At 54.8% G+C, this 26,094-nt stretch overlaps 2 protein-coding genes across 17 annotated transcripts; one reads left to right on the top strand and one right to left on the bottom strand.

Moving 5' to 3' along the window:
- The first annotated feature begins 19 nt into the window (after positions 1-19).
- TKFC (triokinase and FMN cyclase) lies at positions 20-12,745 on the top strand. 5 transcript variants are annotated; one of them, XM_008274422.4, is made up of 18 exons: positions 20-174; positions 1,303-1,407; positions 4,249-4,438; positions 5,330-5,440; positions 5,537-5,718; positions 7,831-7,909; positions 8,200-8,289; positions 8,789-8,823; positions 8,902-8,986; positions 9,072-9,161; positions 9,667-9,783; positions 10,116-10,235; positions 10,401-10,538; positions 11,259-11,365; positions 11,470-11,573; positions 11,684-11,717; positions 11,805-11,894; positions 12,210-12,745. In XM_008274422.4, exons 2-18 carry the CDS (start codon positions 1,405-1,407, stop codon positions 12,369-12,371), a joined length of 1,737 nt encoding a protein of 578 aa, XP_008272644.3. In that variant the 5' UTR covers positions 20-174; positions 1,303-1,404; the 3' UTR covers positions 12,372-12,745. The 5 variants fall into 5 exon arrangements, with proteins under 5 accessions (XP_008272644.3, XP_051689127.2, XP_008272642.3 ...); XM_051833167.2 differs by having other exon boundaries at positions 35-112; XM_008274420.4 differs by having other exon boundaries at positions 37-645.
- An 844-nt stretch (positions 12,746-13,589) lies between these two features.
- CYB561A3 (cytochrome b561 family member A3) lies at positions 13,590-25,766 on the bottom strand. Of its 12 annotated transcripts, none has more exons than XM_070069808.1 (9): positions 25,573-25,766; positions 25,246-25,416; positions 21,807-21,919; positions 20,373-20,603; positions 20,100-20,298; positions 18,905-19,113; positions 18,106-18,260; positions 17,227-17,383; positions 15,313-16,655 (listed from the first exon to the last, which is right to left on the bottom strand). In XM_070069808.1, the coding sequence occupies exons 5-9, from the start codon at positions 20,281-20,283 to the stop codon at positions 16,632-16,634; spliced, it is 729 nt and encodes a 242-aa protein (XP_069925909.1). In that variant the 5' UTR covers positions 20,284-20,298; positions 20,373-20,603; positions 21,807-21,919; positions 25,246-25,416; positions 25,573-25,766; the 3' UTR covers positions 15,313-16,631. The 12 variants fall into 12 exon arrangements, with proteins under 12 accessions (XP_051689141.1, XP_069925909.1, XP_069925903.1 ...); XM_070069802.1 differs by having other exon boundaries at positions 20,373-20,471; XM_070069818.1 differs by lacking the exon at positions 17,227-17,383.
- Between the last annotated feature and the right edge of the window lie 328 nt (positions 25,767-26,094).

The following is a 26,094-nucleotide window of genomic DNA, read 5'->3' as shown; positions in this document are numbered from 1 at the left end:
GCCCCCCGAGGTCCCGCCCCCGCCTCTTACCGCCAGAGCCCGGAGTACCCGGATGAGGGCGCGCCTTTGGGGGTTGTTGTGAAGCGGCGGCGGAAGCTACGGTCTTGAGAGGGTGGGGGACGTTCGCCAAGGCTCTTTGCTTCCTCGGAGCTCGCCCGCCGACCGCCAGCCCCGGTCCGCAATGCTCGCCCTGCCCCAGCCCCGGTCCTCTCTCCCGTCCATTGCTCCGGGAGCCCTCGGGTCTGTTCCCCCCTTTCGGAACCGGAAGGACCGCGAAGGCCTAGAGAAGGGAGGGAGGTGAAAATTATTTGTGCACACCGCCTCCCCCCTCCCCGACTCTCTCGGGTCCGCCCTACCCAGCCGGTGCCCTCAGCTGACCTTTAGAACGGCCACTCGGTGTCACCTGGGGGACACCCGAATGCCCGCCTCTCTCCTCTGAGTTTTATCCTTCAAGCTTTGAAGGGCCCGCATTGCTGTCCAAATTCTGACGCCAAGCACAAAAACAGAATTCTCCAGTCAGCACCTGCATGATCCAGGCCGCCCTACCTGGGACAGGCGGCCCGAGGAGCCAGAGGGCGACCACGTGGCTTGAAGCTGAATGCAGGGGAGCAGCCCGCCCCTGTGTTGCAGATGAGGAAACAAGCTGTGAGGGACACTTGTTTACCTGAGATTCCCCCCATTAAGGCAAGGCAGGAGGGAGGCACAGAGCCGGGCCCGGGTTCTTGGGGAGCACCCAAGACCCTGGGTGGACCCCAAGACACCGCTGAACTGAGGGAGGCTGGAATGTCACTGTTTTCTAGGATTTCTGATAGTGAATCTGCCTAACTTCAGCGAGACCGACTTGCAAAGAAACCAGGTCCGAAAGAGCAGACTAGCCATGGATCTGAGACCCTGGACGAGTCCCTAGAGCGTTATCTGTGTTCCCCAGAAGTCAGATGGGGTCACAAATAGCTGCCTCCCTCCTCGTGCGGTGCAAGGGCCAGTGAGAGCACGCGCGGGGAGATCTTTGTAACGTCTTCACCGTAAATGATGCCTGCGTAAGAGGACGGACAACTTTGCTCCTTGGTGCTGAGGTGGGCACTGCTCAGAGGCATTAAACTGGCCCCGTGCCCAGAATGGATCAATCTGTCTTACGGTAGCCAAGTGCAGGCATGAACCTTGGTCAGCCCCACACTCTTCTCCATCCCCAGCCCACGTACTAGAGTTTGGACTTGGATCAGAGTCTGGGGCAGCTCCCTAATAACTAAGGTGCTGGAAGTGTGATTGTGCCAGTCAGCTTCAGGTGTCTTGTTACCCCTGCAGGGGCTGCTGCCTCCGCCACTGTGCTCAGACCCAGATCGCCTGTCCTGCAGCCCCTCACTGTGAAGGTTTGGACTCCACTTGAATCAGAGCCACCTGCCCACTATGGTGAGTCCTGTGGGGGCCAGGGCAGGGGAGGTTCACCATGGTCTTAAGTTAGCAGAGAGATCTCAGCCCCGGGCATGCTGGAGTTCTCTACGCCCTGACCAAGAGATGCTGCTGCTTCCTGAGGTTCAGAGATTAAGAGAGCAAGCACCCTGTCGGTCAGGGGCTGACCCTTGCTTCCCTCCATTTTCTGCAGGCCACTGGTGTCAGCTTAGACCTGGGGCTGCAGCCTCTGAGTCCCTCTGGAGCCCCTCTGCCCCACTCTGGGCCATGCATTTAAATTAGAACATTAACAGATACTTGCTCTGTGATAGACGCTCTATCAGTTACAAATGCACCCTGAGGAAAGACCTTGCACCTGTTCTGAGTCTGGAGCATGTGTAGGCTGGCCCTGGCACTGGGATCGATAGTATGGGAGACATACCAGGCCCCTGGGCTTTACTTCCGGTCCACTCTAAAACTGATCTCAACCGAATCAAGTCTTGGACAGATCTGGGTTTGGTTATGAGCCTGCCACCAACCACCTGTACGACTGACTTCTCTGAACCTCTCTTTATTCAGCTGCAGTGTGAGACAGATTAAGGCCTACCACCAAGTAGCTGTGAGAAGTGGATTAGACCAGAGTCCTAGGGCCCTTGCACAATACCTGGCTTCCTTTCTTCTTCCATCCCCTCAAGCCACTGGGAGCCAGGATAGCACTCGCCCTTGAGCTCTGCCGTGGCCCTGATGAGGAGCAGGGCACAGTCTTAGAGGTTGCGGTCATCAGGATGAGGAGCAGGGCACGGTCTTAGAGGTTGGCAGCGCTGGACCCTGAGCTTGGAGTTGAGACTGTTTCACAGCTTTGTTGTACGTCCCTTGCCTGGTGGGCTCCGAGAGCCACAAGCTCATGCCTTTCCTGGGACAAGACCTCTGCCATCGCCACATCCCTTCAGTTCCTCTGGAAAGCAACATGAAAGAACCGGAATGAAACCATCTTTGAAGCTGAGCAGACCCAGATGTTTGCTGGTTGTATAACTGCAGGCAAAGACATTTAACTGCCTCAGTTTCCTCAGTGGGCTAATCTTTCCTCCATGGAGTTGTTAGGAAGACAAAATGAGATGGGCTCCACAGGCTGTCCACATCCTAACGCAGGTGGGTCGGTCCTGGCCCTGACTAGACCCAGGAAACGCCAGCAGGCAGGCATCAGGACTAAATGTTGCTCAGAGGAACCAAATGGCCGCCTGCAGGCTCAAGGGAGTGGTGCAGGAAGTGCACCTTGCTAGGACCTGGCCACCGCAGGCCACCCTTGGGCCACCAGGTGGCACTAGCAGCCCCACCCTCTAGGTCTGTGTTAGGCCCCGTCTCACTGGCTGTTCAGGATGAAGCGGGGAGAGCTGCAGCTCAGCCCACAACATTGGTTCAGGTGGCTCTACCTTTTCCAAGCTTGTTCAAAAATGAGAGTCGCTCCTTTTTATTGAGCTCTTACCATATCACATTCCCATGCTTTATTTTACTAAATCCCCTGTTGTATAGAGGAAGAACTGAGCTCAGAACAGTTATGTGTCCTCCCTGCTCACAGCTAATGAGTGAGCAGGCGTGGGATTTGAACCCAAGTCCCTGCGACTGCAGAGCCCAAGCTCGCTCTCTCTTTAAAAAAAAAAAAAATTTTATTTTATTTGAAAGGCAGAGGCAGAAAGAGAGAAAGTCTTCCATCCACTGGTTCATTCCCCAAATGGCCACAACAGCCGGAGCTGAGCCAGTCCAATGCCAGGAGCCAGGAGCTTCTTCCAGGTCTCTCACATGGGTGCAGGGGCCCAAGGACTTGGGCCATCTACTGCTTTCCCAGGGCACAGCAGAAAGCTGGATTGGAAGTGGAATAGCCAGAAGTCGAACAGGCACCCACGTGGGATGCCAGCACTGCAGGCGGCGGCCCTGCCCAAGTTCTCAACCACCCCAGCCCCCACACTGCTCAGCTCACCACACACACACACACACACACACACACACCCCATCTGCTCAGCTGCACCCGATGGCACTTCTCTTTAGCTCTTGGGCCAGGCTCCTCCTCTGGTTCCAGAGGCCCTGCCCACTTCTTCCTGCTGCTCACTGGTGGCTGAAGTCTTTCTAATTTTCTTCATGGAGCCTCCATACTATCTCACACTGCAGACTTGTGTTCTGCTCTCCTCCTCCTTCCCCCAGGCCCTCTGCTCCCTTTGCCAGTCTGACTCCTGTTTATCCCCAGAGACCTCCAGGACTCTCTCGGGGTCCCCTCCTCTGTGCTGCCACAGTGCGTGTGTGTTCCTCTGTGTGATGTGTGCAAGTGTCTCTTCGTGCTCCACTGAGGGCAGGAGCATGTTCTGCTACCTCTCACAAGTGTGGCCTAGCCCTGGGCCTGGCCCACCAAGCAATGGGAGAACATATTTGCCTGCATCCGGGGTCCAGCTGGAACAGCGGTTGGGTGTGGGGCTTTCTCAGGCCCTTCCCCCAGCACAGGAGCCACAGCCTGGGGCTTCTCCTCCTTTGACAGACGAAGATGTTGGGCCTGAAGTTGATTAAATTTTTATACAGAAGACTTCACTTCCTCCATTTTTATTGATCCCATTATTTTAGTATGAACTGAAGCTGTGTTGTAAAACACTGTATAAACTGAGTACTAAAATAAATAAGTAGCTGGATAAAAAGTCAGCAGTTAGGGAGAGAATGCCCAGAAACATCCACCTGATGAAATGTGGTCCTGCTGAAGGCACTGCTCTGTCCCTGGAGTTCCTGGGTGGATATGGGAGGGGACTCTGTAGTGTGGCTGGGAAGGATGGGGGTGTCCCTGCTGACATCTCCCTGAACCTCCCCCCGGCTGTTGTCCCACAGGCCTCCAAGAAGCTGGTGAACTCCGTGGCAGGCTGTGCCGATGATGCCCTTGCTGGCCTGGTGGCCTGCGACCCCAACTTACAGCTTCTGCAGGGCCACCGTGTGGCCCTCCGTTCTGACCTGGACAGCCTCAAGGGCCGGGTGGCACTCCTGTCAGGCGGGGGCTCGGGTCATGAGCCTGCACACGCTGGTGAGTACCCCATCGTCAGGTGGGGGGAGCTGGACTGAGTAGATGGGGGCTCCTGGGAGGTCCACAATGCAGACCTAAGGTGCAAGATGGAGCCCAGGCCTGAGTCAGGCACCAGAGCCCGATTCCCACTCTCCCACTCCCTCAGCCTCTGGGGACAGTTACAGCCTCTCTGGATCTCCATTGCCACATCTTTAAAAGCACCAGGTTGGGCCACATGATCTCTCAGGCCCTTTCCCCGCTGAGAGTTAGTGATTCCATGAATTCTCCCGGCTTTCCAGTCCCAGCTGACCCGCCCTTCATCCGTGACACCTTCCTGACTCTTCCAGCCTAAAGCAGTGTCCCTCTGTGAAGCCGCCCTGCTGTTTCCTACATACAGACCTGGTTGTTTCCTATTTGAGGCCAGGGATGTACGCCTTACTTGACAGCTCCTGCGGGACAGAGACTAGGCTTTGCAGAGTGTCCCCTTCCCTGTCTCCCTTCAGCGAATCCCTCATTCACTTATTCAGCAAACATTAATGAGTCTGTTGTGTGCTTGGCACTGTACTTGGCGTGTGGAGCTTATATCCTACTCCATGGAGACAGACAGTACCCAGGGAGATGGTGCAGTAAGAGAGGTCATTTCAGAGAGTGCCACACTGTGAAGCCAGGACAGTAAGAAGGGACGGTGAGCCACGGAGGCTGAGCCACCACTTCAGACGGGACATCAGGAAAGACCTCTCCAGGAGGACTCCTGAGGCAGGGTCTGCCTTGTACCCATCAGGGGGATCTTCTAGCACCAAGCACACAGTAGGGCTCACCAAATTATGTGGCCTGGGCACACGGGAAGCCCCAGTTACTGCAAGCACAGTCCCCTTCCTGCATCCTCACCCACTCCTCCCCATCCATCTCCAGGTTTCATAGGGAAGGGGATGCTGACAGGAGTCATCGCTGGCGCCGTGTTCACCTCCCCAGCCGTGGGCAGCATCCTGGCAGCCATCAGGGCTGTGGCCCAGGCAGGCACAGGTCAGGTGGGCGTGGGGGAGGAGGGGCGACTGCAGGAGGACACACTGGGGCTGGGGGGAGGGCAGTGCTGACGGGCCCTGCTGGCTGCTCCCACAGCGGGGATCCTCCTCATTGTGAAGAACTACACTGGGGACCGGCTCAACTTTGGCCTGGCCCGGGAGCAGGCCAGGGCCGAGGGCATCGCCGTAGAGATGGTGGTCATCGGGGACGACAGTGCCTTCACCGTGCTAAAGAAGGCAGGCCGGCGGGGGCTCTGTGGCACCGTGCTCATCCACAAGGTGAGCCAGCCTGCCTGGGACACTGAAGCCGCCACCCGTCCCAGCCTCCTGCCCTGAGCATTACCTGGAGACAGGGCCTTTCCAGCCACTCCGCCCTCCTCCAGAAAGCCACTCTTCCGTGCCAAGTGCTCCCAGACCTGGGCGGGCCCTGCTGTCCCCTCAGCTGCCCAAGCATAGGACATGGCGTCCTCTCAAACCCATCCCCTTCTCTACCCAACAACCAATCAGTCGTCTTCTGGTACTTAATCTTTTTTTTTTTTTTTTTTAATTTATTTGTTTATTTGAAAGGCGGAGTGACACAGAGGGAGAGACAAAGAACAAGATCTTCCATCACTGATTCACTCCTCAAATGGCTGAAACGGCCAAAGGTGGGCCAGGCTGAAGCCAGAAGCCCAGAGCTCCACCTGAGTCTCCCACATGGGTGGAAAGGGCCCAGGCATCTGCTGCTGCTTTCCCAGGTGCATTAGCAGCTGGATTGGAAGCTGGACAGCCAGGACTAGAACCAGTGCTCCAGTGTTGGATGCTGGTACTGTGCTGCAACACTGGCCCCTCACTTGGCAGTTCTCAAATGCCTTGTACATTCTCCTCGGATCCTGCCCTTCCTGCCCCTGCCTTGGTTCAGAGCTCCACTACGTGTGCCCTGATGGTCACAGCCTCCTCCTCACTGGGCTCTCCTGCCTGCTTCCTGCCTTTGTATCTTTCCAGTCTGTCCCCTCCACTACCACCAGTTGTACCTTTTAAAAGTGCTTGTCTGGGGACTGGCACTGTGGCATAGCAGGTAAAGCTATCACCTGCAGTGCCGACATCCCACATGGGCACTGGTTCGAGTCCCATCCAGCTCTCTGCTATGACCTGGGAAAGTAGTAGAGGATGGCCCAAGTCCTTGGACCCCTGCACCCGCATGGGAGACCAGGAAGAAGCTTCTTGGCTCCTGGCTTTAGATCAGCTCACCTCTGGCCGTTGAGGCCATTTGGGGAGTGAACCAGTGGATGAAAGACCTCTCTCTTTCTCTGCCTCTGGCTCTCTGTAACTCTGCCTTTCAAATAAATAAATAAATCTTAAAAAAAGTACATGTCTGGGGGCAGCATTGTGGTACAGCAGGGTAAGCTGCCACTTATAATGCCAGCACCCCATATGGGCGCCATAAGTCCCGGCTATTCTGCATCCAATCCAGCTCCCTGCTAGTGTTCCTGGGAAACCAGTGGAAGATGGCTCAAGTGCTTGGGCCCCTGACACCCATGTGGGAGCCCCAGATGGAGTCCTGGGTTCCTGGCTTCAACCTGACCGAGCTCTGGCCGTTGGAGCCAATTGGGGAGTGAACCAGTGGATGAAAGATACCTCCCTCAGTCTCTCTTTAACTCTTTCAAATACATTGCTAAATCTTGTGTGTGTGTGTGTGTGTGTTTTAAGTGCGTGTCTGACCAGGTTGTTTGCCCACTGAAAGCTACTTGGGTCTCTAGAGTCAACTCAAGCTGCTTGGTCAGGCATGCAGCACTTGCTTGTTCCCTCTCCCTGACTCCCCAGCTTCATCTCCCCATCCTCCCTACCTTCCCTCCTGCTCCATTAGTGCCATGTCCTTGTACTGCTGGACTGTGGCCCATCTCTGACTGCTCTGCCAAGTGTATGACGGGAAGCTCCTTCCCCTGTGCAGGCACGCCTGTGGCCTGGTTGACTCCTAGCATTCTGTAGAAGCCCAGCTTAGGTGTCTCCCCGACGATCTCCCTACTGTCCTGAGTGACTGGAAGCCCCCCCTTTGGGAACCTCTCATGGTGGACTGGGGGCCAGAGGCATAAGTGAAGTGAGCCATGCTATGGGAGAAAGAACTCTAGGAATGGGGAAACTCAGCTGGCTGAGTGACATTGGCAAGTCAGGGCCCATCGCCCCACTTGTCAAGTCCCTTCTGGTTTCAACACACTGGAATGCTTGCAGATTCCAGCAGGTACATTGTGGATAAGGGCAAGTAGTCTCCTGCCCTAAATGTGAGGGCCAGCTCGAGGGTGGGAATCCTTAGGAGTTTCCCCTTCCCAACAAGGAGCCTCTCCCCAGCCCATCTTGTAGCCCTGAGTGATGCCATGACCCGTTCCCCCTGGGCTTGTCTCCATGTGGCTGCAGGTGGCTGGTGCCCTGGCTGAGGCAGGGGTGGGGCTGGAGGAGATCACCAGGCGGGTGAGCGAGGTCGCCAAGACCATGGGTGAGTGCGGGACTGGGGGAAGAAAGGTCAGGTCAGCGACTGGGACTAGGAGCAGTTCCTGTTGGTGCCATGCGGGCTTTCCAGGTTATCCCCCAGGGGCTGCGGGCAGGTCTCCCTGGGGGAGCTCCTGGGCCCAGCAGTCTTGAGTAGCAGAGCTGGGCTTCTCTGTCCTCACTGGAATAAGGAATCAGGCAGCCTTTCTCAGAGAAGAGGACGCCTGGGGGCAGGGCATTCCAGGCATTGCTGTGGCCCTTCCCACGCCTGAACAACCTCCCACTCATTTTTCCCAGGTACCCTGGGGGTGAGCTTGTCCTCCTGCAGCGTCCCAGGCTCCAAACCCACCTTTGAGCTTGCAGCTGATGAGGTTGAGCTGGGCCTAGGTAAGTTTATGGCCACTCTGGCCCTGGCAGCCACCGGCCTGTTCCTCTCTGCACACCTGGAGCTGTCTCCCAGGTATTCATACGATTTGTAAGTGGCCACTTGAGGCCAAGCCTGGCCCAAGTTGCCTGATGTCCATCTGCTTTGCCGTCCACAGCAGGGTGCTGGGCACGTCCTTGCCTTTGCTCACACCATCCCCAGGGCCTCCTGCTCCTACCCAGGTGCACCCTTCTCCCAAAGGCCACCAGGCAGTGGAGCTTTCTCCCTTCCTCCACTGTGCCTCCAAAGTGACAGGTCCCAACCTGCTGGGGCCTCCCCGTGGCTGTCCCTGCCACCAAGCCCTGAGCTCCCAGACAGCAGGGAGCGGGTATTTTTCATTATTCCCTCCATTTGTACCCTTATGGCCACATCCACAGTGTCTCTCTAGTGCTGAGCATTCAGCACATGATGCACAAATCCCCCGGCCCTGACCGGGTCAACAAAGACCGCATTTCTCCGCAGGAATCCATGGGGAAGCTGGTGTGCGCAGGATAAAGGTAGGTAGACTCCCCACCGCAGGCCTGCCTGAGGCCGAGGCCGCCCAGAAGCCGCTCACCAGTGTCTCCTTCGGACAGATGGCCACTGCAGAGGAGATTGTGAGGCTCATGCTCGACCACATGACAAGCACCTCCAATGCATCCCATGTGCCTGTGCAGTCAGGCGAGTGGCCTCCCACCCCTCCTAACCGCCTGGGCAGGGGGTGCGGCGCAGAGAGTCCTAACTGAGGTGTCGTGTGTACCCACAGGCTCCTCAGTGGTGCTGATGGTCAACAATCTGGGAGGCCTGTCATTCCTGGAACTGGGCATCATCGCTGATGCTGCTGTCCGCTGTCTAGGTGAGTCCTACACTGGGACGGAGACTCTGGCCATTTGAGCTGGACATAAGGAAAGAACTGAGGTAGAGTCTTGTGATGGCCCCGAAGGTGGGCTATGCAGTCAGATGACCCTCAGTGAAGGCATTACTCACCTCTTGCTGGGTGCCTTGAGCCTCTGTTGTCTTGTCTGTGAGTTGGGGGTAGTGATACTTGCTGCTTTACAGGGTTTGAGGTTTAGATGAGATTAAATATGTGTTAGATGCTTAACACAGTACCCAGAACCTGGTAAGAAGTCATCTGCCCCTAAAGTGGAGATGCCTCCAGGGAATGTAGTAATTTGGGGTGTCATTGAGAGTTGCCCTGAGAAGAACCAGGCTATCTCCCTTCTGACCTCAGGGCCCCAGCTCCCAAGGTCATTGTTTTTCCATGGTACAAGTTCTTTGCCTGCTGCTGGGAGCAGGGGCAGGGGCAGGGGCAGGGGCATCCCCACCCATCCCTCATGGACTTCCACGCCCTGGTATTGCAGAGGGCCGTGGGGTGAAGATCGCCCGTGCCCTGGTGGGCACCTTTATGTCAGCGCTGGAGATGCCTGGCGTTTCCCTCACTCTCCTGCTGGTGGATGAGCCCCTCCTGAAACTGATAGGTGAGACCTGAGACTGGGGGTCACCCAAGCTGGCAATCCGTGTTGCTGGAAGGACCCAGGGAGACTTGGAGGGACCCCATCAGGACTGACCAAGACTATCAGGGATCCGGACCCCATGAAGAGGCCCTTTATGGCTCCCTTAGCCTTCCCCAGCTCACACTCGACTGTTCAGGAGTTGGTGACAGGATCCTCCTCAGAGCTCGCTGGTCCTTCCCCCAGGGACCCTCCCTCCGTCCCCTGGTACACAGTGGCTGAACTCCCCTTCCTCCAGGGCTACCCACCCTGGTCCCTCGCTGGCCAGCCATGTCTGAGAGTTGTCTTGCTGTGTCTAGATGCTGAGACTGCCGCAGCAGCCTGGCCTAATGTGGCCAGGGTCTCTGTGACTGGGCGGAAGCGGAGCCGGGCAGCCCCTGTGGAGCCCCAGGAGGCCCCTGACTCCACTGCTGCAGGAGGTACTGGGCCCTGCTGTTGGGGAGGGAGCAGGCATCCTCAGTGGCCCCAAGAGTGCACTGGTGTGCAGTGGGATGCGCGGGGCCCTCTCACACCTCCCACACCAGTTGAGTTTGGTTGTAAGAAGGGCTAGACAGGCCTCGTGCCTACTATTCCTATCTTTCCAGGTGTAACATCCAAGAAGATGGGACTTGTGCTGGAACGGGTGTGCACCACCCTCCTGGGCCTAGAGGACCACCTGAATGCCCTGGACCGGGCTGCTGGTGATGGGGACTGTGGCGCCACCCACAGTCGGGCTGCCAGAGGTTAGTGCTGGACCCCCACAGGGGTCTGCAGAGGGACTGGTATGGCCACCTGTGCCTTAAATTTTGGCATTCCATGAAACAGACTGATTTCCAAAACATTTACAGTGCTATTGGGGGTTGCCAACCTGTACTTGGCCGAGTGTGGTCATTCACAAAACCACTGCATCCTTTCGCCTATTTTCCTAAAGAAGAGGAGTACCTTACACTATAGATGTAGGAGGTGATTATCTTAGAATAAAATGAAACCCTTTGCAGTGAATAATAAATTATGGTTCAAGCCAAATTCATTCTGTTGCCCTTATTTTTCTCAGCTTACCCAGACTGATAAAAAGGACCATTAATTCATGAAAATGTATTTAGAACCCACCATGGGCCAGGCTCTGCTTTCATCCCTGTGACAGCAGTGAATGAAGCAGGCAGAAATCTCAGTGAACCAAGCAGAATGCTAGTATAGAGAAGCTGAGGGAAAGGCATGAAATAAGCAAGCAGGGTGTGAAATGCAGGTGTTTGGGGCAGGCTCACCCCCGGGTGACTCCCAGGTCCCTTTCCTAGCCCTCTCCAGACTGCACACTAGACATGGAAGGAGACTCTTGGCAGTGGCATTCTGGTTCCCTCTTGGCCTCTTCCAGCCCTCATTCATTCTGACTGGCATTGTCTCAACACAGTGGGGTCCAGGCAAAGGAATCGTCTCCAAACCCCTTACCATCTCTCTGCCTGCAGCGATCCAGGGGTGGCTGAAGGAGGGTCCCCTGCCTGCCAGCCCTGCCCAGCTTCTCTCCAAGTTGTCCGTCCTGCTTCTGGAGAAGATGGGAGGCTCATCTGGGGCAGTGAGTGCCAGCAGCCTCTGGGGGCAGAAGGGCTGACGGGAGCATCCTGACTTGGCTGGGGCCCAGGCCGCCTCCACATTCTTAGCATTCTGGTCCTCCCCAAGCTCTATGGCCTGTTCCTGACTGCAGCTGCCCAGCCCCTCAAAGCCAAGACTGACCTCCCAGCCTGGTCTGCTGCCATGGATGCCGGCCTGGAGGCCATGCAGAAGTGAGCCAAAGCCCTGTGCTTCCCCCCAGCATGGGCTGCAGGAGGTGGTTGGTATCCCCACCCTGAGTGATTGCCGACTGTAAGCCTTGCCCATTTTCTCTCCCTGCCAGGTATGGACAGGCTGCACCAGGGGACAGGACAATGGTGTGTAGTTGAGCTGCAGCCCCAGCCCTTCCCCCTCTTGGCCCTCAGTGGCAGGGTATGCCTCAGCTCCCCCATCCCTTTGTCCAGCTGGATTCTCTGTGGGCAGCGCGAAAGGAGCTCCAAGCCTGGAAGAACCCAGGGGCCGACCTGTTCCAAGTCCTGACCAAAGCAGTCAAGGTGAGTGAGACTGGGCCTAGTCATCCAGTACAACAGGTTTGGAGCCACCAGGCTCCCATCTCCAAAGACCCTGAGTGCCTGAGCTGCAGCTTCCTCCCCTGTCAAATGGAGGTGCGTGTCTGTGGGGCTAAGGAGATCTATAGAGCCCAGCACAGGGCCTGGACATAGCAAGGACTCAGGAAACGATAGCTGCTTTTCCTGCTAGAAGTGGGTGAGTGATGACCTTTCCCCTGCATGATAGTAGAGGGAGGAGGCAGAAAAGAGGAGGCCTGATGGCCTGTCCTTGAATCTCCTCCTTCACTCACACCCCCTCAGAGTGCTGAAGCTGCAGCTGAGGCCACCAAGAATATGGAAGCCGGAGCCGGACGAGCCAGTTACATCAGCTCTGCGCGGCTGGAGCAGCCAGACCCCGGGGCCGTGGCAGCAGCCGCCATCCTCCGTGCCATCCTGGAGGTCTTGCAGAGTGAGGATGCATGAGTGCCTCCTCAGCCTCAGCTCTTCTCACTGGGTGCTGAGGTGGCCACTGTCACCCTCCCAAGTCCAGCAGGAAGTCTTCCAGCAAACCTGCAGAAGTACATTGCAAACAGCCAGAGTGGGCCCTGCACCTCTCCAGCTCTGCCCTTTCCCTCCCAAGAAGGATGGAGCGTGTGGGTCCCCCTGCCCTGGCCAGGCCAGCTCCAGGCTTGGGCTTTGGTGATACGGCGTTTTCTTTCTGAGTTGAAGCACAGCCTTTATGTGGCAATGCTAATTTGCCTCTGAGACTCCAAACCATTTCCTGTGAAAGACCCTCTGTATCTGAATCTGACTCAGCATGGAAAAGAAAGCTAATAAAGCACATTGACGCCATAAAACTGCTGCTGCTTCTTCCTGCGAGGCCTTCGCCCTGGCAGCAGTGAGCATGCCCAGCACCTACCAGGCACTGAGCCGCACAGGCAGGCTCTGCTCAGCTGGGCTGTGTCCCCTGGGTTCCCCATGCCTAGCCTCCTCCTTGTGCACACACACCTGATGCTTGTGAGAGTGGCAGAAAGGCTCCCAATCACAAATTCAGTGCTCCTTTGGGAATTGAACTTGGGCCACCAGAAGGAAAGGAAATCATATTCTAAGGCTCAGTTACAGACCAGGCCACTTCCTAGAGCAGTTACTGACAGTACCTGGAGCATGGAGGACACACACAGTGCATGCTGGCACCTGCTCAGGGTAGGAGAGTGGCTAAAGGCACTGGCTGTGGATTCACATCACACGCACATGACTGGGAATTTGGTTCTGCTTTAAACAGCTACGTGAACACAGAACCCATTATTTAGCCTTGTAGAATCTGTGAAATCAGAATGGTACTCATTTCACCAGAACATAAAGGATTCTAATGACTTGACTTTAAGATTTTATTTTTTGAAAGGCGGATACATAGAAGGGGAGAGAGAGCTTTCTCCACTAGTTCACTCCCCATATGGCCTCAACAGCCAGGGCTGGGCCAGCCGCAAGCCAGAAGTTTCTTCTAGGTCTCCCACGTGGGTGCAGGGCCCAAGCACTTGTACCATCTGCTGCTGCTGTTCAGGCTCATTAGCAGGGAGCTGGATTGGCAGGGGAGCAGCCAGGACTTGAACCAGTGTCCATATATATGGGATGCCAGTGCTGCAGGTGGACGCTTAACCTTTTTTTTTTTTAAAAGATTTATTTTATTTATTTGAAAGACAGTGTTACAGAGAGAGGTAGAGACAGAGAGGTCTTCCATCCGCTGGTTCACTCCCAATGGCTGCAACAGCTGGAGCTGCACCGATCTGAAGCCAGGAGCCTCCTTCGGGTCTCCCACATGGGTGCAGAGGCCCAAGGACTTGGGCCATCTTCCACTGCTATCCCAGGCCATAGCAGAAAGCTGGATCGGAAGAGAAGGAGCCAGGACTTGAACTGGTGCCCATATGGGATGCCGGTGCTTCAGGCCAGGGCTTTAACCTGCTGTACTACAGCCCTGGCCTCTGTAGGCTTAACCTTCTATGCTACAGCGCCAGCTCCTCTAATGATTGATGAAGGTGTAATGCCAACATGTCCCAAGTGCTCACGCACTGGGAGTGGCTATCACCAGCTGGTCACCCTAGGAAAGGGGCCCCTTATCACCTACTTTGCCCAAATTTGACTCTAAGTACCCCCAGCCACAGGGCCACCCCATCCAGGGTCTCCTGTTCCTCAGCCACAGCATGGGTCCTGGACCACAGGGCCAGTATCAGCATTCACAGGTGCCCATGCTTCTTGGGTCCAAACTGAACTTCTGCCTGGCACGGTGACCCCAAGCCACTCACTTACACTTGGGTCTTATTTTCCAGGTTCCTTTCTAACAAGATAAACAAGTGCTTAAAAGCCATTAACTATTTTTTAACAGAACGTTTTCCATGTTTATTTATTTTCATCTACTTGAAAGAGATTTTCCACCCACTCGTTCACTCCCCAAATGCCCACAATGCCAGTTCTGGGCCAGGCTGAAGCCTCCTACCAGGAAACCCATGCATGTCTCCCATGTGTGTGGCAAGACCCAAGCACACAGGCCATCTTCCACGGCTTTCCCAGGATAAGATGTGGAGCAGCCAGGACTCAAACTGGCACTCCCATAGGGGATGCAGGTGTCGCAAGCAGCAGTTGAACCCACTGCACCACAGACACCCACACCAGTCATTAACTACTAAGGACATCCACATGGGACTCTCATGTGATTCTATGCAGACAATCCTGTAGATCTTTGGTGCCCTCTGATTGACACTCCCTAGTTCTGCGAGGATGAGGCTGTCCTAGGGCTCTTGCAGGTTGCCCCAGAGCTCCTTTAACCACGATGTTATTTCAGCAGAGAAGGCTTCTGTGAGGAGCTGTTTCACTCATAGCGAAGTCTTCACCCCAGTGAGATGGCATTGGGAGTGCGGCCTTTGAGGAGATTAGGTCGTGAGGGTGGAGCCTTCATGAATGGATTGTGCCCTCATACAGGGGCCCCTGAGAGCACTCCCGTACTCTCTGCCCCCATGAGGTTTCAGCAGGAAGTCTGCGGGGAAGCCACCCTCAGCAGCTTCCAGAATTGTGAGAAATGCGTGTTGTTTACCCGGTCTACAATGTTTCTGTTACATCAGCCCAAGAGGACTGACAGCTGTGATTCTCATAAACATATCTGATGAACATCAAACTTCATAAGCAAGTGAGATACCTACCCATCTGAAAGGGGGGAGCTGGTCATGTGACCAAGGTGCCCTCATCCCAGCAGTGCTGCAGGCTTCCTCCACCAGGTAGCTGTCAGGGCCTTACTGCCAACATCTGACAGTGTGGTGCTGGGCTGCAGTCAGCCAGATCGCTCCTCTCTGGGAGCTGGCAGACCCAAACCCCAGACCTCATCCCTCCTGTCTGCTGAGCACAGTAGAATGGAACCTGGAACTGTCAGGGCTTATTTGATGATTTTTTAAAATTTTTATTTATACATTACAGAGACAAAGCTTACATCCACTAGTTCACTCTCCAAATGTCCCTAACAGCCAAGGGGCCAAAGCTGGGGAGCCCAGAATTCAATCCATGTCTCCCATGTGGACAGTAGGAACCCAGCTACTTGAACCATCACTGCTACCTTGCAGGGAAGGGAAGCCAGTCAGGAGCCAGAGCTGGGGAACAAACCCGGGTATTCCAGTGAGATGGTGCCTGTCCGGGCTTGCTTGGAGAAGGCAAGAAAAGCCACAGTGGTGGTAGAGGAGCGAGACTCCTCCCTCCCTCACCCAGAAGACGGAGTTAAGCTAGGTAAGTGGCCACTGTGGGGGCAGGACAGCTGATGCTCAGCAAAGGAGACCTATGAAAGAGGCTTCTGGGGCCTGCTGGGCACGGTGCACCACAGTTATGGTTTCATGATGAGTGGGAGAGGGAAGCATAGGTGGGCTTGGGCCCCAGTGGGCAGGAAGCCCTGACCCAGCAAAGGGAAGTAACAGGAACCCACTACCTCTCTACTCATCACTACCAGGACATCTGGGAACAGGCCGTCTGTTCTTGAGAGCAGGTTACCAGGGCCCGAGGGACTGCCTGACGGTGACAGGCACGTAAGTCACAGGAAAAGGCTGCGATCCAGACTCCCGCTGTAGCAGCAGCTGGAAGAGGTGGAGCCACGTGGTCACACATGTGAACACATGGACACACACGCAGAGCACAGTGCAGTGATGTGAACCGGCAGCTCAGAGCTGCCAGCTCCTCCACCTGTGCCCCTGCAGAAGCTGCTTTCTGCCACCCTCCATGCCTTCTCTCTGCCCAGCCTCACATCCAGGTGGGCTGGCTGGGGACAACAAAGCGGATGAGTGGCTTCCTGGGGAGTGGGTGCACTGAGATGCATGCCCTCAAGGGGAAAACTGACTCCCTCAGCTTCCACAGCGTGGGCTGCACTTGAGTCCCAGCTCCTCTGAGCTGTCGGGATTGTCTAGCACATCCCCAGGAGTCGAAAGGGGCAGTCAGCCTGACTCCACACAGGACAGGTGCAGCAGGAGCGACCAGGGCAAGCAGGATCTTGTGGAAACAGAGGACCTGAGAAGTCCACGACAAGAAGCCAAAGCCATCAAGAAAAGCAGATGGGCAGCACGTGGCTGGAGAGAGTAGACCTGTTCCCGTGGCAAGGAGAAGTTTGGGCCCAGCACCCAAAGGTTGTTCCGCAGTCAGCCGGGAGCCCAGGAGTAGGAACGCTTCTGAGAGGAGTGCAGACTGCACCACCAGGTGCTCCTGAAGCCCCTTCCCACTTCATTCCCCGTCATGCAGCAGAGGCTGGAAAGACAGGCAGATGCACAGGGTTAATAACATCAAAACAGTTCCAGACCCACAGGGGCCTCGCCAGGCACGAGCTGTACAGGTAGATCCCAACCTGCAGGGTTATCCTCACCAAGCCACCAGATCTCAGGGGAGCCCCAAAGCCCCTGATCCCGAACACTCCCCCGTTCCCTACATCCTGTCAGATACCCGATGGCCAGGAACAGCAGCACCTACTCCAAGCACCATCCCATCAGGCTAACTGAAGCTGGCACAGCGGAAACGGCTGCACACACACCTCATGTTCTAGCCCTTACCTCGGCACTTTAGGCCACACCTCATCCCCTGAAACCACAGGACTGGGGAGGGGGCTGTGTTTCCTAATGGACAGCCCCTAGGGGCCCCTGAGCCTCACGGCTCCCTCTGCTGTGATAGGAGTGTTTGACACCAGTGTTCCCATCACCTTCAAGCTACTTGGTTTCCCCTTGCTACTGCACCTGTCTTTTTGGCAAAGCCCAGGTCTTTCCTGGGTGACCATGTTTTAGACCTGGCCCTACCCCACCCTGGAATGGGGGACAGAAAGCCATACCTGTCTGTCAGTGAGGCTCCCTGGCTCTGGCCGCTTCCAAGATGAAGCCAAAAGGATATAGAGTACCAGCAGCCCGAAGGCCAGCACCAGCAACCCAGTGCTATTGGCAAAGACGGCCTCGGGGGGCAGGCTGGAGTACGGCTTGCCTGGATCTTTCCTGAAGATGATAAGATGACATGAACCCTTGAGAGACCTTCCCACTTGTTCTTTCCCCGTGAGCCTTGAGGCTACTAACAGAGAGTGGGAAAATCTGGGACCACTTGGGACCTGGAATGTGAATACATTAAGTTCCTGCCCAGTAAATACCGCATAAGGCTTTTCACCTCTGAGGAAACCAAAGCTCAAAGCAGTGAAATTCACAGCCAAAAGTTACATAACTAGTAAATGGCACACCCAAGATCTATATCCAGGTCTGACCTCAAACCTTATTTGCTCTTCCCTGCACTCCACTGCTTCAGAATCACAGACAGAGTGGTGAGGCATTAGTCTCTGGAGTTGGACTGCCCAATTCATATCCCAGCTCTGCCACTTAGCTGCTGGATACCCTTAGGGAAGTTACTGAACTTCTCTGTGCCTCAGTTCCCTCATTGGGAAGTGGCAATGACAACGCTCCCAATGCTGTACAGTGGCTGAGAGGATTAAATATCAAGTGCTTAAAACAGTTGCTGACACACGGTAGGTGAATCAACCTGATGCTCAATAAATATTTGCTGACCGATTCAGCAATGTCAGCCCAAAGGCAGGCCAGCTTCCAGATCAGGAAGGGGCCCAACTCCAAAGGCTCTCACCCCTTGGCTGGGCCCCATGATCATGGGGTGTACCTTTTGAAGACCCCCTCCCTCCCCTCAGCCTTAGAGGTGGGGACCCCATCACACTCACAAGCTGAAGATAAGCTTCTCGTTAATGCCGGAAATGACAGAGGCAACAGACAGGGTGAGGATGGAGGCTCCGAAGAACACGTGGATGGGTTTCAGGAGGCTGCGCAGCCACAGGGATGCCCAGGGCAGGAGGAAGACGGCAAATCCCAGGACCCACTGTAGACACAGGAAAGGCGGCACCCGACTGTACTGGAGCTGATCACAGACGCACAGCTCTCCTCACCCCACCCCACCAGCCCCTCCTGCCCATCACTGTCGCTTGGCCCTGCTTTCCCGACTCCAACACTCCCACCAGGCATTGTCCCACTATCACACCCAGCCTCCACGCAGTGCTCTGTCAGTGTCTATTACATATGCAGCAAGAATGTTCTGGGAACTGCTGAGCCACAATCCCACTCCCCTAGCAAACCCAACCACCCTTGTTTGTCTCTGCTTCCTTCCAGCCTGTGCTCATAAAACTCCCCACTGGCAGGGCTGACCTCAGAATACACAAATCAGTTCTAAAGTTGCTTTGGTTGAGAGGTGGGAATGGGAAGTGGGCAAGCAGTGGCTCAAGAGTGTCAATGCGGGACATGCTATGATGAAGTTAGCCCAGAAGGCTGTGAGATGAGATGGACTGTGTGAGGGGTAAAAGGCACAGGGAAACTGGGGAGCCAGCAACCTCCCACAGCTCTATAAACTGCCAAGCTGGAGAACATACTCTGCAAGGCCCTCTCGAGGCAGGGAAAGACCCAGCCAAAGAGTCCAGGGCTGCTAGACCCAGCATGGGGGGATCTAGGGAGGAGGGCGGGAGGACCCACCTGGCAGGCGAAGAGGATGACAGTGGTGATGCCCAGCCAGCTGTGCAGAGAGTAGAGGTTGGCGATATTTTCATGGCTGTGAAACTCGAAGACTGCGACCAGCCCCACAACGGTGAAGATGAAGGCCATCAGGTGTAGGCCTGCGTGGAGGAATTTCCAGGGCAGCTTGGGCCCCACCCAGGACTGCGGCAGACGGTACACCAGCGATGCTGCAGGGGAGAGCAGTCCTGGGCTCAGCCACATCAGGAGAACTGGGGACCAGGTCCCACCCAGCCTCCCAACGAGGGAAGAAGTGCAAGGACACTGGAGTCAACACTCAGCATCTTCCATCCTCCCATCACTCGGGGGATAGCAGTCAGCCGTGAGGGAGGAGAGAAGGGCCCGTTGGAGAAGCAGGAGCAGGTGTCCTGAAGCTGCCACTCTGTCACAACAATCATAAAGGCAGCCCCAAAGCACTGTCACGTTCAGTATGTTTCATCAAACTGAATTCTCACAACCAAGGTGAGTTATCAAGTACACAGGCAGAAAGGTCACACAACCTGGGTCCAAATCCGGGCTCCGCTTCTTGCCTGTTTGGTCTTCCTATTGGTCTTCCTAAGTCCCAGTTTCCTCATCAGTAAAATGGGTATCAATAGAGCCCACCCCACCAGCTAGTTGTAAGGACAAAATGGAACGATGGATGTGGAGAGGGTTGGTAAGCTGGTCTTATCAATGTCATTATTCCCATTTTACAAGCAGGGAAAATGAGGCTCACCTGGGCCTCAAGGCACAGATTTGAATGCAGGGGGCAAAGCTGGACCCCAGAAGAGTGATTCCTTCACTAGGATTAACTACAGCCCATAGGTCACAGCCAGCCCACACCTATGTTTGTGAATGGACAGTTACTGGAACACAGTAAACACATGGGCCATGCTCATGTCTATGTCTGTTCTCATAATAAAATGGCAGAGTCAAGTAGCTGCCACACAGGTCACACGGCTGGCAAAGGCTAGAATCCGTACTTAGAAAACCCCTGCCCTAGAGTCTGTGCTCTTCAAAGACAGCCCTACCACCTCACTTCTCCCCTCAAATGACAGCTGGGCCTAACCCCATAACCCCAAACCCAACACTGATTGAGGCCAGACTTGGAAAGGAAAGTGCTTGTCCACCTGGGCCCAGGGCCATGGCATACCTCCCATGCCAACCTGTTACTCACCAGCTCCATAAAGTACTACCATGCCAGTGACCATGAGCACTGGGTGCCAGTTGAACATGTGGGTGCTGCCATCCCAGGCAAAGCCGCCACGCCAGTACTGCATCCAGTAGGCGGTGAAGAGAACAGACATGGAGCCCAGGGACCCCAGCACGAGGCAGGTCAGGTAAAACCAGCCTGAAGCCATTCAGATCGAGCACTCCTAGAAGAAACAGAAGTCACGGGTCCCCACTGGCTTGGGGCACCCTGCATGCTGGCTAAAGGAGTAACACTGACCTTGCTTATGGCTTGTGGGATGAATCCTGTTGCTTCAGCCCCCGGTCAGCAGTCTGAACACTCCCCCAGGAGCCCTTGAGAGCTGGGCGGACCTAATCTCTGGTTACAGACAAGGAGTAAGGCCCCACCCCAGCGGCAGCAAGCTCAAGGCTGTGGCAGGTCCTGGAACGGGCCTTCTGTGCTGTGGTTGGAAGCCCAGACCCTAGGCCCAGAGCTCTGAGATCACCCTCCCTTCACAGAAGCAGAATATAAAGCATTAACCTCTCTCCCCGAGAAAAAAAGGAACAGCAATCAAAATCCAGATTAGTGGGGCCAGCATTGTGGCACAGCAGGTTAAACCACTGCCTATGACGGCAGCATCCCCCATGGCTGCCAGCTTGTGTGCCGGCTGCTCCACTTCCAATCCAGCTCCCTAATACTCCTGGGAAAGCAGTAGAAGATGGCCCAAGTACTTGTGCCCCAGCACCCACAGGGAGCCCTGGATGAAGCTTCTGGATTCAGCCTGGCCCAGCCCTGGCTGTTGTGGCCATTGGGGAGTGAACCAATGGATGGAAGACCGCTCTCTCTCTCTGCAACTCTGCCTTTCAAATAAATAAATAAATCTTTAAAAAAAAAAAAATCCAGGTTAGTTTACACAAATGCCCAGGCTCTCGGTTTTAACATAAGGAAGCAAAAATCACAATCTGAATGGGGAAAACTCACTAAAGGTTGAGTGGTGCTGTCCAAACACCAGAGGTGTTTCAGGTTTCAGAATTTTTCAGACTTTGAAGTAGGCACACATTGTTTGCATGACATGTCAGCACTCAAAACGTTTCAGATTTGGGAGCATTTTTGCATTTCCGGATTAGAGATGCTCAATTTACATTATCAGGCTCGCCAGGAAGAAGTCCTCCAGGCTCCCACTTCTGAGGGACAGTGATGCCTCACCAGGTGGTAAGCCCAGTGGAAGGGATTTCCACAGGGAAGGCGGGATTGGGTCTTCACTCCCGACTCCCCGCCGTGCCAGTCCCTGAACTCAGTGATACCCCTCAGCGGTCTCTAGCCCGCCTCGGACTTCCGCTTTCTTGGGGGAAAGTCCGGAGGAGGAAAGAGGAACAAGAACTCATGGTCTAGAAAGCAACAGGTCTATTCTGAGAGTTCCACGTGCATTTGTTAACTCAAAACCCACCCGGTTTCAGGCCTGCCAAATGTTTATGCTCCTGTGCAGCTGCTTATGAAGGCCAGGCAAACGGGCAAAGCTACAGGACTGGTCCTGCTTCCAGAAAACGTGTGGACAACACGGGTCCCGGCCTCGCAGCCGTCATCCTATCCCCCAGACTCACATCACGCAGGCAGCAATGTGGCCTCCTGCAGCTGAGGCCCCTCACAGTGAACCAGCTAACAGACGAAAATTAGCTGCTAACTCTTGAAGGAAGAGAATATCTGATTCCTCACCTTTAGTCCTAGGGAAAGTTGACACGGTGGTGGCCTGGGCCCCAATGCTCACACAACAGTCACCTGCGGCAAATCACTTAGTGTTTGTAAGACAGCTCGCATCTGAAAGAAAGCTGTGGCAATAAGAATGTTATTTACTGAACACCAGTTCTAAGCACTACAATCGTTTATTAAAAAATATTTATTTATTTGAGAGGCAAAGTTATAGACAGAGGGAGAGACAAAGAGATCTTCCATCTGCTAGTTCACTCCCCCAAATGGCCACTACAGCCAGAGCTAGGCCAACCCGAAGCCAAGAGCCAGGAGCTTCTTCCAGTCTCCCACGTGGGTACAGGTGCCCAAGCACTTGGGGCATCTTCCACTGCCTTCCCAGGCCATTAGCAGGGAGCTGGATCAGAAGTGGAGCAGCCGAAATACAAACTGGTGCCCATATCGGATGCCAGTGCTGCAGGTGGAAGCTCAACCTACTACACCACAGCACCGGCCCCAGAATCCTGCAGGCACCATACCATTCACTTCTTTCAACAGCCCTGCAGAGACTCTGCCTCCCCCCCCATCTCCCACCTGAGGAGACTAGGACACAGAGACATGGAGTCACCGGCACTAGGACCCAGCCAAGTGGGTAGGGAGTTTCCAGTCCTCATCTGCTTGGCTTCAAGGTCCTTGCCTTCTCATTGTCCACAGGTTCTCAGAAGATCAAGTGAAAAAGTGAATGAGAGCACATTCTAAGAGTCAAGTGTGCTAGCTCTTCTTAGTTACTACTGTTGCAGAATTTTATCCTAACTCCTAACAAAAACCTGAAGCTCGTGGTCCCCATGCCTGCCCTGGCCTCAATAATCCTGATTACATTGCAGGTGTGATGCCCAGGGTGATCCCCAGACCAGATGTCCAGCTCACCAGGGACAGACACTGGGCTCTCACCAGGTGATTCAAGTTAGCAATAATCTCTGAGAGAGGAAGATGTGAGGACTCAGGGGATAAAACTGTGTTTCACTGAGTCTAGAAGCTTCCTTGAAACTTTGTGACTCAACTACTGAATTCAGAGACTTGCCTCTGAGCCCTAGCACTGCCCCCTCAGTTCCCGTAAGCACAGAGGAAGTCTCAGGTCATCAAATATTCAGCTAACACCCCGCTGCCCACAGTAAAGTAAGTCAGCACCCAGGAGCTCTTGGCTGACAGGCCCCATCCCTCTGACAGCTACTTCCATAATCTTTCCTTTGTAAAAGAAAACATGGTCCAAGAGGGACTGGATTGCTGCTGTGTGATAGACTTAGGATAAACCACCAGGTCACTTTTCCGACACTACTCTGCTCAAAACGCACAGATAAGCCCTCTTCCCTGAAAGAGAGCTACAGCATGGGGAAAGGACGAATACACTGAAAAATGCAACGTGAACACTGAGAGTATCCTCTCACTGGTTCTAAGAGAGCAGGGAGGGCTATGAATTCAGAATGTGCTCACCACTGGTCTCAGCCAACTCTTCTGTAAAGCACCAATAGGAAAGGCTTTAGGCACTGCAGGGCATAAGGTCTCTGCCACAGCCAAGGCAAGTCTGCCGATGTGGTGCCACAGCAGCCAAAGATCTTAACAAATGACTATGATCGGGCCTGGAACTGTGGCATAGCGGGTAAAGCCACAACGGCTTTCCATGAGTGCCAGTTCAAGTCCTAGATGCTCCATTTCCGATCTAGCTGTCTGCTATGGCCTGGAAAAGCAGTGGAAGATGGCCCAAGTGCCTGGGCTCCTGTACCTGCTTGGGAGACCCAGAAGTTCCAGGCTCCTGGCTTCGGATTGTCCCAGCTCCAGCCACTACAGCCATCTGGGGAGTGAACCAGTGGATGGAAGACCTCTCTGCCTCTGTCTCTGTAACTCTGCCTTTCAAATAAATAACCTTTTTTTAAAAAAAATGACTATGACCATGTTCCAGTAACACTTTACCAGTGGACACTGAAAATGGATTTTCATAATTTTTTTAAAATGTATTTATCTGAAAGGCAGAGTTACACAGAGAGAGAAAGAGAGGCAGAGAGAGAGAGAGAGAGGTCTTCCATCTGCTGGTTCGCTTCCCAATTGGCCGCAATGGCCCAACTGTGCCGATCCGAAGCCAGGTGCCAGGAGCTCCCTCCAAATCTCCCACGTGGGTGCAGGGACTTGGGCCATCTTCTACTGCTTTCCCAGGCCATAGCAGAAAAGTGGATCAGAAGTGGAGCAGCTGGGACTCAAATCGGCACCCATATGGGATGCTGTAGTCAGCAGCTTAACCCACTACGTCATAGCGCCGGCCCGGATTTTCATAATTTTCTTCACTCACAAGGTATCCTTTTCCTTTCCATCATCTAAACATGTAAACACCACTCAGGCAGCCCAGATCTGGTCTGTGAATTGTAGTGTATAAACTTTGGTCCAAGGAGTCTACCTGCTACCCTAATACAGCACTCTCAATTCCTTGGCACAAAGAAGTCTCCCAGGGTAAGCCTAACATACCAGCCCCAGTGGTAAGACAAGACAAGGGCATCTGCCATTCAGCCCTTAGTCTCAGAAACTCTTGCAACGTTACTTTTTATAATTAGTAAAAAAAAAAAAAAAAAAAAAAAAAAGAGGAAGGGAAGAAAGTCAGTTTATTGCTTTCCTTTCCCAGTTGGGGGATGAGAGTTCAGAGCCAGTGTTGTGGCACAGCACGTTATGCCACTGCTAGGTAAGAGCGCCCAGTTAGCGTCCTGGATACTGTGAGCTTCAGATCCAGCTTCCTGCTCATGCAGCTGGCCCCAGTACTTGGGACCAGGCAGGCATGGGAGACCAAGATGAAGTCCTGGCCCCTGGCTTTGGCTGGCCCTTTTGCAGGCATTTGGGGAGCAAACCAGTGGACAGAAGATCTCTCTCTGTCACTCTGTACTTCAAATAAGAAAATCTTTTAAAAACTGCATGCGGGGCCTGTGTTGTGGTACCAGTGGGTTAAGCTGCCACTTGCAATGCCAGCATCCCATTTCAGAGTGCCAGGTTCACGTCTCAGCTGCTGTTTCTGATCCAGCTTCCTGCTAATGTGTACCCTGGGAGGCAGCAGATGATGGCTCAAGTACTTGGGCCTCTGCCACCCAAGTGGGAGACCTGGATGGAGTTCCAGGCTGCTGCCTTCCCCTGGTTGCAGCTATTTGGGGGAGTGAACCAGCAGACAGAAGCTCAGTCGGTCGGTCGGTCTCTCTCTTTCGCTCTGCCTTTCAGATAAATGAATCGTTTGTTAAAAAAATATCAGAGGCTCAAATTTTAAATTCTTATTCTTACAGATCCAAAATACTCAGTTAACACTGAGACCCAAACAAAAGAAACGACTTGGCCAACGTGCGTGGCAGAGCTGGTACAGGAACTCAGGAGCGCTGTTTCCCAAGGTGAAGTCAAGGCTCAGCAGTCCAGGCAGGAGGTAGGCAAGCAGAGAATTACAGACCTGTCTTGGACTGGGTTCAGGTCTGGCTCAGGCTTCCGAAGGACGGGTCCAGGCACTCGGAGGCTCTGGCTGGGCGCTTAGTACCCCCTAACCGCCAGTGAAAGTTGGGGCAAGGGACTCCTCTTGCTCCCTGCGCCTTCCGAAGGGCTTGTGTGCCTTTACAACCACCACCTGCGGGAGGAAGAGCGCAGAGACCTGTGTCTATTTCCCAGAAGAGAAAAAGTGAGGCTGAGCGAGGGGTCGCGACAGTGCGAAGCGAGGCAGTAGCGGGGCGCCTGCATTCGAACGAACCCAGGTCCCTGACTCCCAGCCCGAGCTCCTTCTCACCCCTAACCACAGTGAGACGCCGCAAGGCCGGGGTCTCCCGAGACCCGCCTCTCGCCACCGCAGCTGCAGCTCCCGAAGCTCCTGGAACTTTCACTGACGCCAGAAGCGAGCTGTCACCGCCGTCCTAGCGGGGAGCCACGGGCAGCGCCTCACTTTCTCTTATAAGCTCGCGGGGAACTTCCGGCTGCGCGCAAAGCCGCCTGGGAAATGGAGTCCGGAGCCCGAGATGGGCAGGCTCCCGGGTACCGCGGCCCCCGCAACTACGGTTCGGGCACGGGCCTTTCTTCCCCAAGCCACGACGCATCTGCCCGCCCTGCACTCCCCGACGCCCCCAACGCCCGGAAGCGGAATGTTCGGGTTGAGGCGATGCCTCCCGCCAGGGGCTGGTCCTGAGCCAGGCCGTGCGCGGCATGGGTGGGCAAGCCTTGCTCGGCTTAGGGGACGCTGCGAGGGCCGGGAGCAAGGTGGGCCCGGGAAGAATGAAGGCCCAGATATGGCGGCCGGGATGGTCCTGGAGCGGAC

Source organism: Oryctolagus cuniculus, chromosome 1 (genome assembly GCF_964237555.1).
Source record: "Oryctolagus cuniculus chromosome 1, mOryCun1.1, whole genome shotgun sequence".
Classification (NCBI taxonomy): Eukaryota; Metazoa; Chordata; class Mammalia; order Lagomorpha; family Leporidae; genus Oryctolagus; species Oryctolagus cuniculus.
Note: the sequence above shows the minus strand (reverse complement) of the source record. Positions and strands in the feature narration are given on the sequence as shown.

Coding starts and splice junctions, on each gene's coding strand:
- CYB561A3 (XM_070069827.1), bottom strand. CDS start 20,283: ATGGCTTCAGGCTGGTTTTACCTGACCTGCCTCGTGCTGGGGTCCCTG. Junction 19,114..20,099: donor GGTAGTACTTTATGGAGCTG/GTGAGTAACAGG, acceptor TCTCCCCTGCAG/CATCGCTGGTGTACCGTCTG. Junction 18,261..18,904: donor TCATCCTCTTCGCCTGCCAG/GTGGGTCCTCCC, acceptor CTGTGTCTACAG/TGGGTCCTGGGATTTGCCGT.
- TKFC (XM_008274422.4), top strand. Junction 10,539..11,258: donor CCACAGTCGGGCTGCCAGAG/GTTAGTGCTGGA, acceptor CTCTGCCTGCAG/CGATCCAGGGGTGGCTGAAG. Junction 11,574..11,683: donor GGCCTGGAGGCCATGCAGAA/GTGAGCCAAAGC, acceptor TCTCCCTGCCAG/GTATGGACAGGCTGCACCAG.